At 39.2% G+C, this 13,319-nt stretch overlaps 2 protein-coding genes across 3 annotated transcripts; one reads left to right on the forward strand and one right to left on the reverse strand.

Annotated features, from left to right (window-relative positions):
* The first annotated feature begins 4,114 nt into the window (after window positions 1–4,114).
* On the forward strand, window positions 4,115–5,652 carry LOC139458619 (uncharacterized). Its single transcript, XM_071240042.1, is given in 3 exon segments — window positions 4,115–4,523; window positions 4,556–5,068; window positions 5,615–5,652. Coding segments are annotated over 3 exon segments (960 nt in total).
* A 520-nt stretch (window positions 5,653–6,172) lies between these two features.
* On the reverse strand, window positions 6,173–11,488 carry LOC139459190 (uncharacterized). 2 transcript variants are annotated; one of them, XM_071240643.1, is made up of 8 exons: window positions 11,445–11,488; window positions 10,947–10,994; window positions 10,059–10,147; window positions 9,522–9,590; window positions 9,077–9,191; window positions 7,680–8,498; window positions 7,201–7,342; window positions 6,173–6,425 (listed from the first exon to the last, which is right to left on the reverse strand). In XM_071240643.1, the coding sequence occupies exons 1-8, from the start codon at window positions 11,470–11,472 to the stop codon at window positions 6,239–6,241; spliced, it is 1,497 nt and encodes a 498-aa protein (XP_071096744.1). In that variant the 5' UTR covers window positions 11,473–11,488; the 3' UTR covers window positions 6,173–6,238. The 2 variants fall into 2 exon arrangements, with proteins under 2 accessions (XP_071096744.1, XP_071096745.1); XM_071240644.1 differs by lacking the exons at window positions 6,173–6,425; window positions 7,201–7,342; window positions 7,680–8,498 and having other exon boundaries at window positions 9,069–9,191.
* Window positions 11,489–13,319: the final 1,831 nt, after the last annotated feature.

A 13,319-nucleotide genomic window follows, 5' to 3' on the forward strand; every position in this document is an offset into this window, starting at 1 on the left:
CCTCCCCAATGCATGTGGCATTCAATTATAATCCACTTATCAACTCGTTTGATCTATTGTGTAAACACAATACCTTGATTCCACTCTCCACTTGTCATATCCACCAATTACTTCTTAATTGTGTAACGGCAATCTAGCTACAACTGGCTTCACTCATCTGTATCTACACTCTTCAAAAATAATAAACGCAATACGGATATCCTTGGCCATAAAAGCAAAATTAGTGGAGCAAGAAGTGCAAAATGAAGAGATTTAATGTGATATAGTGTCAGTGACAAATTTCCTGGATCATAATGATCACAACAAGGACATGCAAACCATTAGTAGGATTCGAAAAAAACGCACCCAGTGCATTAACTAAAGAGCGATGGAGCTGCACGTACTGCATGTGCAGCAGAACTATGGACGGTATTAAAGTGCAGGGTTTTTTTATTGCCTGGCTTCTGCGTCAATCGAACAGTCACAGTTCAACAACATGCCCAGATAAACAGAGGTGCAAAGAAACAACGTCATAGGTCGCTTGCAGCTGTTGCCAGGGATTTCAATATAGCGCCCAGCACCATCACAAGGCTATAGGATGGGTTTCAACAGCATAGGTCAACACGTGATCGGCCAATGTCGGGACGACCAAGAGTAATCATCCCCGCCCAAGATCGCTACATCCGAGTGCGCCACCTACGTGAAAGGACGACCACAGCCACCTCAACCGCATCCCAAATCCCCAGACTGTGCAGAATCTCCGACCAGACCGTACGAAAGCGTCTACGAGCAAATGTCCTGTTCGACGCGTCATATTTGTGCTTGTCAAAACTCCTTTATGCAAACAAAGTGTGATCTTTGTTTTTTGTATACTTAACACTTACACACCTGAAAAAATCACTTGTTTATATATGCAACACACACATTCGACTTGCAGATGTTGGCAGTCATGTCGCTACAGGTAACTGTATACAACCCTCGTTCCGCTTCCAGATAGACAGTTCCTTTTCCGAACCATTTGAGCCCCAGCTGAGATTGAAAGTATACAAAGAATAATGTTCACTTCTCTAGGGCCAATCCCTCCAACTTAGATAAAAGCGGAAATTGCACCAAGTCACATAATCATAGAGGTGTAACATTGGTGAGCATTATGAGTAGGTTAAAATACATCTGTTTTAAAAAAAGTGACATTTGTCATGGGTTGGTGATATGGAAGATTGCAGAGGAACATACTGGTTTTCGATCAGATATTCTACATCACACAACATTTTTGCATTAAATCCATCGAAACCTAAAGGAAGTATTTATGTAGCGTTTGTCAATTTTAAGAAAACTTATTTTTATCAATGGACACAAACCGTATTACTGTGAAATAGCAGCCATATCATCTACAAGTCCTGTGATGGGATTCGAACCACAGACCTGCAATCCAAAAAGACGATATCTAATTGTTTATATATCAAGACATTATTTACTTGGTGAAAGCAGTCATTTTATGTTGTGTCGAAAAAGCATCAAATTCCGTTACACACATCGAGATTTTCCATACCATGAACGAAAACTAGGGGAGATATATATTAATCAAAATACCAGTGTCGTCTTTCTTCAACATTAGCCAGATTACGCTTAAACATTCAGGAGATTGGAATCTAAGGACTAAGTTATGGGTTAGATAGGGCCATCCATTTCTCTATTACCTCTTTTTTATGAAGTACGATTTGATCATTTCTTATTGTTGTTTTTTCATAACTAAACGTATACAGTTTCAATATCGATATTTGTGTTGGAATAGTTTACTTCCTCGTGAACAAAACACCACGAAAATATATTGTCCTTACCCACAGATAATTCTCACCAAGTGATCTGAGTTACAATAAACTAGTGCTAAGCATAGCGGAGTTATGCCCCCTTTTCATTGTACGTGTGTTATCTCTCTATCGCCTTTTGACGTCATAGAGAAAAATCAGTTTTCGTCATTTACAGCATGCTATTTTTGGCATTGAATGTAAGTCGTTATACATACGCATATAATAGATATATAGCTATATCGTTCAGATATTAGGCAGTATTTTGTTTGCTCACAGTTTACGTAAAGCTTCTAAATAAAAAAAACTTTTGTCAGTATACGATAAAAAGCGGAGAAATTTACTGTTTTTCAACACTGAATAAATTCTCTTTTTTTAAAGCCTGTTTAATATTTGCAGTTAAATTTACACCATCAAACAGAAAATTTAATATGCTCCACCTCTGCGTAATTTCATAGCGAGAGGTTGATCTAGTGCCACGTGAGCGCAATTCTCGCACAACCTTCACTTTACCGATCTTAGGAAACGATGATAATGTGTTTGATGTAGATGCTTGTGATTGTGACATGGTCGAATAATACTTGAGTCACATATTACACAGGACAAAATACTTAATGCAATCTATCATGTAAAGGATGGCAAAGCAGCAAGTATAGTCAATGTTATTATTGAAATGTGATAATCTTTCTTTGAACTAATAGTTACATTATCCCCTCCCAAGATTTGATAATGTTATTGATACAATTGGCCAAGCCCAGGTAAACTATTTATCGTTTTCAATTGTGCAAGTGGATCCTGGCAAGTACCATTTCATCGAAATGAATTAGCCTATACAATTTTGTATATCAATTTATCCAAAATATACCATTTGTTATATTGTGTATATCCAAAGGACATCCAAGCTTATAAGTAAGGATAAGAATTTATGGATGAACAACTTCTTTATTACAATTAAGAGCGACGTTTCGGTGTTAGAACCTACACCGAAACGTCGCTCTTAATTGTAAAAAAGAATTTGTTCATCCATAAATTCTTATCCTTACTTAGTACTCCAACTTCTAAATGCCTATCAAAGAAGTTATCCAAGCTTATATATCAATAGATTTTACCACTGCGTCATTCAATTTCCTAATTTCCAATTCCCCATCTAATGAATATATTGCAATTTTTGGAATTAAGCAACATAACATTTATAATCAAACAGAGGCCATTTCATTTAAATCATCACATATCTGTTCCTCGACAACACAAACATCAAATCTTCTGTTCACACTTTCCGAGTATCTTTATGACTTTACTTTGGATACCTTTTTTTAAATGGATGAATGAAGCGGGCACATTGTCAATATACAAATGTACATTGTCGGATGCCAGGCATCATGTGATTTGTCATGGCCCACATGACATCGAGCGTTACGTGACAAGCAATTAACCAATTGAATTTTAGAACCAATTCTGCTACCTGATAGCAAATGAGCACATCCACAACAATGTGCGGCTGAGAAGAAAGAAACAGTTTATAAACCCTATCGTATTTATGTTCTTTCTGTTCATTTTTGTGTGTCTTTTCGGTTACCTTATGTATCGAGGTGTATCTAAGGTTTTCCTTACATATCATGTTATCTAACTCACATATTGCAAATGCAAAATAAATATACACTCTTCAAAAAAAGAAACGCACAGGTAGATTTTTAATAAATGTATTGTACCTGATAAAGTTGATATATTAAATTTATTATCATAGATGCAAATCTGTCGTTTTGGACCTCGATAGTCACATGTTGTCATTGTACAAAGGCATTGCAAACTGTCCATTGTCATGTCACATTAGGCCACAAGGTTGCGCTGAACTAAGTATCTCGTGAAGAAGAATTCTGCACCATTCTGCTTGTAACCCGTTGGCCAGTTGTGTGAGTGCCTGTGGCGTGTTCTGATGTTGATGTACACGTCAGTCGAGTTCATCCCAGAGGTGTCCAGTTGGGTTTTGATCTGGACATCTCGACGGCCAGGGCAAATCGATGATGTTGGCATTATGAATGTAGTCAACTGTGACATGAGCTGTGTGCGGGTGGATCGTTGTTCTGTTTAAACAGCTCCCCCTGGCGGTCAATAATTGGAAGAAGGTAAGGTTGAAGAATTTGATTCATGTAGCGATGTGCTGTCAAATTTCCCTGAACCACAACCAAGTGAGATCTTGTGGTGTAGGATATAGCCCTCAACACCATGACACTACCGCCACCGAAAATGTCGAATTCACGTATACAATGAAGGGCAAAACGCTCATTTGCTGACGACCAGCCAAAGCTGAAACTCAAGAGAAATCAGCTAGAATGGCAGTGACAAACAAGACTATCATTGAAGAATGTCAGGAGAAAGAGAAAAAGACAACAAAACGCAGAGTGAAACGCAAGCGAGAAAACAACATCCTCTCACCTCAGATAAGAGCCAAGATAGCCAGATATGCAGCGGAAAACGGTAACACAAGAGCAGCAAGACATTTTAGTGACACATTAGGGGTCAAAATTGGCGAGAGTTCTTTTAGGTATATGAAAAAGGCGTACTTAAAGTAGAGAAAATAAGACACTGCTGCCGAAGTCACCAAATTAAATCACAAACTTAGAGGAAGACCGCTACTGTTGGGAGAATTGGATTGCCTCGTCAAAGATGACGTGACAGCCATCAGAGATGGGGGAGGAATCATCAATTATAACATAACAGCGCTTCTTGGATGCACCCAAAGTGGATACATGCTCCCCCCCCCCCCCCCCCCCCCCAAGTCATCTACAAAGGGATAACCGAGAAGTGTCACCCGAAGTTCGGCTTCCCAGCTGATTGGCACGTGACACACTCAGCCAATCACTGGAGCACAGAGGAAACCATGCTCGAGTATGTGGACAGTGTGTTAGTCCCGTACGTGAAGAAAATAAAGAAAAAAAAGACGCTTCCAGTCAAGCAACAATATTTGCTTATCTTTGACGTCTTTGCCGCTCACAGGTGTGAATCGTTCCTTGGACTATTGAAAAGAAGGAACTTTGTTGTGAAATTCGTCCCAGCTGGCTGTACTGGCGAGTTACAGTCATTGGATTTGTCAGTCAACGCAGAATTCAAAAAGGCTTTGAAGAGCAAATTCATTGACTGGTATTCAAAGAAGGTTGGTGAAAATTTGAAAGATAAGAGAAGTGACAATGTGGATTTGAAGATCAGTTTCATGAAACCGATTCACGCAAGATGGCTTGTTTCCTGTGTGGACACAATTGCAAAGGACACTGACGCAATCAAGCGAGGTTGGAAGAAGGCAGGATTACTGTGAGGTAACAGTGACACTAATTGGTCTGTTTACACTGTCATTTGTGATATATTCTGCATTCATTTGTGTTTTTAACTTAACCAAGTCAGCGAGCCTGACCACCCAATTCCATTAGTCGCCTTTTACGACAAGCATAGTCACCTTTTACGGCAAGTATGGGTTGCTAAAGACCAATTCTACCCCGGCGTCCATTCTGATAAAAACTTGTCAACATGAGTGAAATGTTTCGTCGACATATAACGCAATTCCCCCACTGTATCGCCCAAGTTTCCAAGTCTTGTTATGAATATTCTGAAAACAGTCAAACTCGCTAAACGCATTGTTGGTTAAGCCCCTGTTTCAATCAAACAAAGCATATCATACTTAGTTACAGAATGTTTAAAGTCTGTGAACCCAAGTTTAAAGTATAAGCCGGTCACATTCCACACTAAAAGTGTCAATGGCGTAGGTGAGCGTTGATATTTGTTTGTGGCATGTATATTTGTAGTGTTGGGGTTGATGATTTCATTGTTGATGTATTCAGGTCGGGACCGACATCCAATCTTGGTTAATGTTGATTAAGGCGGGTCTTGGTCACAGCAGTTATAGTTTGAGCTTATTTTCTATAACAAGTTTAGCAAAATACAAATATGTGTATACTTAAGCTTATTCCCTTCATCTCTCGCTGATTCCAAAAATGGAGCTAATTTCTTCCGCTTGGCGCAGGTCTGGGCACTAACGTCGTCTGTTATTCACACTTGTTTATTGTCTTTAAGTTTTTCTCAAGCCAGCAGCTTGATTTCATTTCGATCACTTGGTCATACAAAACATGCAATAAATCCTAAAACTATATGTTAATTATTTTGAATTACGTCTTTTGGGTTACGAGTAATGCATATACGTAGAAGAAATGTGGTCGTTTTGCAACACAGATGGTTAATTTGATGGACATTACCTGAGGATACGCCCTCATTCCAGCATTATTTAAGTTTGTTTACGATACAAATATTGGATTGTCTGGCCCATACTTTTCACAATACATGCCTGTGATATTAAACAAAACATACAATCAATGTTACATGAATTAGTAACTGGTTTCACAAATGCTTCCATTTATTCCATCAAAGAACCATATACTTCTACATACAACATATAAGCCCACGCCGTTCTAATCTTTGCCAACATAGAGCGTGTGTTTGGCTGGGTAGAGGTCCTTGTTGCACAGATCTGTCGTGCAGCAGTAGTTACAGATGAAGGCGAAGTCGTATCGCCGCCCAGGGCTGAAGTTAATGCACTCTGCAACATCTGAGGAGCTGATCCACCACTTCATCTCGCAAGCGTGTTGCGAGGCACACCTGCAGGAACATCCACGTCCTCCTCATATATACAGACCGCATATAACTTTATCCGATAAATACTCATGATAACAATGATATTGAAGTCGTTTAACGCTTTTCCTGGCCGTTGCCTGACCACTCGATTCCGTTAGTTGCCTCTTACATGCATTGGTTGCTGAAGACCAAATTCTTAGACTGTTTCTTTTTTTAAAATAAAGAATCAATGGTTCTTATCGAAACAGAACGTGTACAGTATGTGCAGTACAATTTTGAATTCTGTTCTTAAAGAGTGAGTGAGTTTGTGAGTTAGGCTTAACGCTTGACTGTCCAATTCCGTTAGTTGCCTCTTACATGCATCGGTTGCTGAAGACCAAATTCTTAAACTGATTCTTATTTGAAAATAAAGAACGAGTGGTGCTTATCCTAACGGAACGCGTACAGTATGTGCAGTACAATTTTGAATATTATTCTTATAGAGTGAGTGAGTGTGTGAGTTAGGCTTAACGCCGCTTTTAACAGTATTCCAGTCATATCATGGCGTGTCAGCTTTACGCGGGAGGCAAGCCCGAAGTGATGCAGGTCGTTTACCACTTTGGTGAAACCACGTGTACGGGTATGGTGCTGACAAACCTAGAAACATAATCGGGTTTAACCCGAAGTTGAACCCACAATCATCGGTTTCTGGCATGCCCAAGGGACGCAACTCTGCACAGCGAATCGCGGCGCTTCAGACGACTGGGCCGCCCGCGCACCCAGAACCATTTCATTATTGTTGAACATCATATGACAGTACCTTTTGGTTATACGCCTTGTACCCGATATTGCGTTGTCCACAGTGTTCATGCAAAAAGGAGAATGTCGTGGACATATGACGTTAGACTCCTCCTTATCAGGAAAAACTCCACATAACGTCCCATTGCACACAGCACATGTTTCTTGAAAGGAAATGTTTCACTTCCTTAATTTATGTAGTATGTGAGATACAATATTAAAATTACTTCTGAAAGACCAATCCCGAAAGACCAATTTAGAAAACAGTACCTTCCAGTTATATTTCTTTTGCTGGATATCTGCACATCAAGCACACTATCGTCCGTTTTGATCAAAGAAGAATATATCGTAAAGAGATAATATCTTGTTGATTTTATTTTTTCTAAATTTTGTGTAAACTGAATTATAGGAATACATTGTTCCGAAACAAACATTTTAATACAACCAATTTTCAATTTGTCAACCTTATTCTCAACATAAAAATATTTTAAAATAACTTACTTGTATGAAAGCTTGTAACTGGTCTTGGTTGTGACAGTGAGGCCGTATGGGATTCAGATGGGTCTGTTGCATGTGTGCTTATAAATGTTTTGTATAAGGGTGTAGTAGGTTCGTATGTCTGATGTGTTACAGCATGAGATGCATAAGGTTTGTATGTCGAACGTGTTAAGGCATGCATATGGGATGCATGTGTCGAGCTTGTTTCTGTATATTTACGAAGCTTCTGTGTCGAACTTGTTAATACATTAGTGTGTGGTTTGTATGATGAGATTGTTACTTCATGTATATGGGCGTTGTGTGTCGAACTTGTTGCTGCATAAACATGGGGTTTGTGTGTCGAACCTAATGATGCATGTACATGTGAATTGTGTGTCGAGCTTGTATCTGCATGTGTATGGGGTATCGAACTTGATGCTGGATATATATGGGATTTGTGTGTCGAACTTGATGCTGCATGTACATGGGGTTTGTGTGTCGAACTTGATGCTGCATGTACATGGGGTTTGTGCGTCGAAGTTGATGCTGCATGTATATGTGAATTGTGTGTCGAGCTTGTATCTGCATGTGTAATGGGTATCGAACTTGATGCTGCATGTACATGGGGTTTGTGCGTCGAAGTTGATGCTGCATGTAAATGTGAATTGTGTGTCGAGCTTGTATCTGCATGTGTGAGGGGTATCGAACTTGATGCTGCATGTAAATGTGGTACATGGATCTGGGGTAGGATGTTGGGTACTAAGGTTTTGTGTGGTGCATGGGTTACGATGTGGCGTGCCGAAGTTGTCTTCCTTGGTGTTGGGACCGTTGACCACGCATGTGCTAAAAGTGAAACATACTTTTGAAATGATAATTAAATTATCACCAAACTGCCATAGTGATGCACTTTACATATAAATATAAGGGTAACGCTATTTTTCAGGGCATTATCATTTGCAGAAGTCCGAGGTCTTCCATTTATGGCCCGACGAAGGAGGGCAGTTGAAAAGACCGAGGGCTTCTGCAAATGATAATGCCCTGAAAAATAGCGTTACCGTTATTATAGCTAAAATGAATGGAATTAGTTATCAAATAAATACAGACAACACTGTCAGTTTTGAAACATTTACTGCAATCAACACGAATGTCACTGAACCACTTTTACTATTATGGAAACGTCATAGAACAAACCAGATGACGTCACTATTGAACGTGACGTCACCTATCCTTACCTTACGACGTCACCTAACAACGGGCGTGATAATGGCCCGTCGTCAAGGACTATGAGTTAGCAAGTTACAGTTGCCCACTGATTTCTGATAACATGCGGGCGGTTTAATGATAATTCTGTTCCTTTTAGCTATAAAAACAATTATGTGTCATAACAAGTGAAATAGAATTAAGAAATACACATTACTCACAGGATTTACAAAGATGGTAATTGCAGAGGTTTCCAAAGCAACAATCATGACATGTCCTTGACCCACGTACTTTCCACATAACAAATGGGGTCCCCGTTTTCTTCAAGAAGCATTTCTAAATACAAGTACTCAAACTCATCACAACAAAAATATATCACATGATGAAAGCAATAACAGGATATATTCTTATGTTCCTGCAACATTCACTGCAACACACTTAGTTTATTTGTCTACACCTTTGAATAAAACAATCATGGCAAAAACACTCTCATCGATTTAATGATATGACGTTGATATATTACAATCTTAGTACTGATTATGAATGGAAGAACAGCCGATGCATTTTTTTTTTTTTTCATATTCGTCATTCGATGTTTATGTTTATATTTTCTAGGGATAAATTGTGTAACGATTTCCTACAGTGAATATTATGGGGTACACTCACCAGGCTGGGGAGGCACTCGGCTTGTATTCTCTCACTGTCACCTATGTGATATACCTCCATATAGCACGCCTACAGAGACAAAAATAGAAACTAATTCCTCATACTCGTGACTTTCATTTGAACATTATTTCAGGTATATTGTACATCATGAGACGAAAGCTCGACGTAATGGGGGACTTTGGTGACACCCACGATCGCCGGTATGATGCTGACAAACCGAGGGACTATATTCAGGATATCATTACAAGGATTGGACATTTCTGAATATGGCAATTCTTGCGTTTTAGACTTGAAATAGCGCCAACGTAATCAACATCAGAGATATAAATTATTTTAATTTCAAATGACGTGACAGTTCACACAAGTATTAAGTTCATATACGTGTATTACCATTCGCAAACCATTCGTATTACAAGTCATAATTTAAATATCCACTTGAATGGAAATTCTTCATCAGAGAGGCTCAAAGGCTACAAGAGAAACATATGATGAAAATACATCAAATTCGTCATCAGAGAGGCTCAAATGTTATTGTACCCCAGGGGGATGGCAGTCCTTCTTCGAACACTCGTCCATTGTCAGAGCCCCTCTACAGTGGTAACACTCATGACTCGGCATTTGTGGCACTGTAACAGAACAAATTATTCTGTAAGAAACGACAGAACACACTAACAGAACACACTAGCAGAATACACCAACAGAAGTTCGAACACTGTAACAAAAATCGGAACATTGTTACAAAAGATATAACACTATAACAAGTCTAAACACTGTATCAGAAGTCTAAACACTGTAACAGAAGTCTAAATACTGTAACAGACGTCTGAACACTTTAACAAATGACAAAATACTAGAACACGCCAAAAGAAGTCCAAACACTGAAACAGAAGTCTGTACGCTGTAACAGAAGTCTGAACACTGTAACTATAGTCTGAACACTGCAATATCGGATTGAACACTGTAACAGAAATCTGAATACTATTACATGAGCCTGAACACAATAACAGAAGTCTGAACACTGTAACAGAAGTCTGAACACTGTAACTAAAGTCTGAACACTGTAACAGAAGTCTGAACACTGAACCAAAGTCTGAACACTATTATATGAGACTGAACACTGTAACAGAAATCTGAACACTGTTACATGAGACTATAACATAAGTCTTGAAAATTACTACAAAAAACAGAACACTGTAACCTAAGATTGTACACTGTAACAGAAGATTGAACCCTGTAAACATGCTCATGTATGATGGGCACAATGACTTCCACGTAACTGAGCCTGGCCATCCGATCTATTAAGTGGCCTCTCACGACCATCATGCGTTGCTGGGAACCAATTCCAACTAGGAATCCCAACAGGGGTTGAAAGGTATATAATCTGGGCGGACCGTACATGGTGTAGATATGACTCAGCGTCCATACCTTGCAGACTTGTTGACACCAACGCTGGGACAAGGAGAAGGAGAGTACCTAAAAATAGTGGAATTATAATTGTGTAGATATGGAACACGTGTAAAACAGGGAGATTGATAGGTTTAATACCGCTTTGAAGGCATGCCGATCTTGTTTTAGCACTTTGATTCACCCACGAGAACGGGTATGGTATGGTCAATGAAGTACCATCAGGGCGAACCTGTGATTTCTGCACAGCAAATAGCGATGCCTTATAGAAGGAGGCGAAACTAGCATTGTAAGGTTGCTTGTCTATGCTTTTAGGTTTTTATCACACCGTCCGTCCACTGAGATTTGCAACATGGCACAGATAACATTGTAACATATGTCTAACAGTCGCAGAGGTCATGATTAGCGCTTGTTCGTGAATGTTGTCGTTCAACCATCACTAATTGTGGAATTTTCTTACCAGGAAATAAGTCACAATGTGTCTGTCTGATTACGTTTGAAAAAAACAATCACATTTACCTGAAAACATCCTGTTATTCCATGCCATTCTGACACCTGGTGCCTTTTTTATAGTTACAGATAGAGAACTAGGTTAAATAATAGATAACTGTTGTGTCTTGAGTCTTGAAATAATACTGAAACCATTCCAAGGTGTGCCATATTTAACCACAAAGCACAATCAGAGAATTAACCAGATTATATTGGCCGTACAAAAATTGGAGGAATGTTTTACATTGTTATTTTTTTTATGTAATGATTTATTTGAAGTAAGTCATTGAAATAATAAATAGGGTTTAATTGAAGATGATTTATTAACAAAACAAATTAGAAATGACTTGGGTCTTAATAAAGACAAAATATTTAGGAGTTTTATTGCGAAGAATTATTGACCAAAAATGGTGTTTACTAAGAGCTAGTTATTGACAAAATGAATTTAGTTTAGTTTTAGGTTTATTTAGTTTGTTATTGACTAAACAAACTAGAAAGGTGCTTGGATGATTGAGTGAGTGACTAAGTATGGCTTTACACCGCTTTTAACAATATTCGAGCAATATCACGGCGGGGGACAGCTGAAATGGGCTTCACATCCATGTCGGGAATCGAACCCGGGTCTTTGACGGGACGAGCGAGCGCTTTGACCACTAGGCTACCCCACCCCCCTGAAAGGTATTTGAATTACATGGATAACAGAAGCCGCACCGTCACCATGGTTTCCCGAATGTCCCAAAACCCTAACCATCTGAAACGTATTATGAACCATTCAAACTTTACCAAATCTGGTGACAGTTGTCATCGCAATGCTATACAACTTTGAAACAGAAAAGCCTGTTTCTAGAAACCTTAACAACAAAGTTAACAATAACGTTATAAGCAATTCTTGTGTAATGATATCGCGTCCTGTTTTGGAACTCACACAACCAATCCCGAATAACTCTGAAACCGGAAGTAACATGCCTTCAGATAATTTTACAAAGACGTTATATGCACTTCCGGTTTCCGAGTGCTACTTCTGCTACGTGCATGGTGCCCCAGCAGGATTGACACCATCGTTTTGACTTTGCCAATCAGGAGGTTCGGATTGATATACTGCAAATAGGAAACAGATCCGCCAATACGTGAGCCCATGGGGATGCTTACTTCTTGTACCTAAATATCTTGGCCCCTATTTTAGATAGATCTTATGCACAATGTGTGAAGCCCATTTCTGGTGTCTCCCGCACTGATGTAACTGGAGCATTGCTAACCACACCCATTCATATCGAGATGACACGCCATTAAATAATCGAAATACCTTTTACAGCAGGGTTTTTTGTGTAGCCTAGTGGTTAAAGCATTCGCTCGTCAAGTCGAAGACACGGGTTCGATTCCCGACATGGGTACAATGTGTGAAGCCCATTTCTGGTGTCCCCCGCCGTGATATTGTTGGAATATTGCTAAAAGAGGCGTTAAACCAAACTCACTCACTCACTCCTATCCATTGAGGGTCCGATCATTTAATATTTTGTAGTGGGGGTGGGGGTTGTATTTCACGTTTTAGGGAGACAGCCTGGGATCTGATCCCGAAAAGGCTTGAAACAAATGATCGGAGAGAAATAAATGACTGAAACAAACTCTGTTGCCTAATGGTTAAAGCCCCGGGTTCGAATCCCGACAAGGGTACAATGTGTGAAGCCCATTTCTGGTGTCCCCCGCCGTGATATTCCTGGAATATTGTTAAATAGGGCGTAAAACCATACTCACTCATTCACATAGATCTTATCAATGAGGAAGTTCAGCATTTCACAAATTGTTTTCTCAGATGACATTTGAAAGCGTGTTTAATAATACTTGCATAGAATTTGATTGGCTGATTGACTTATTTGATTTAGCATAAACTAAAATATGTATTATAAA

The sequence above is a fragment of the Haliotis cracherodii genome, unplaced genomic scaffold, assembly GCF_022045235.1.
Source record: "Haliotis cracherodii isolate W230 unplaced genomic scaffold, xgHalCrac1.p SCAF_13, whole genome shotgun sequence".
Taxonomy (NCBI): Eukaryota; Metazoa; Mollusca; class Gastropoda; order Lepetellida; family Haliotidae; genus Haliotis; species Haliotis cracherodii.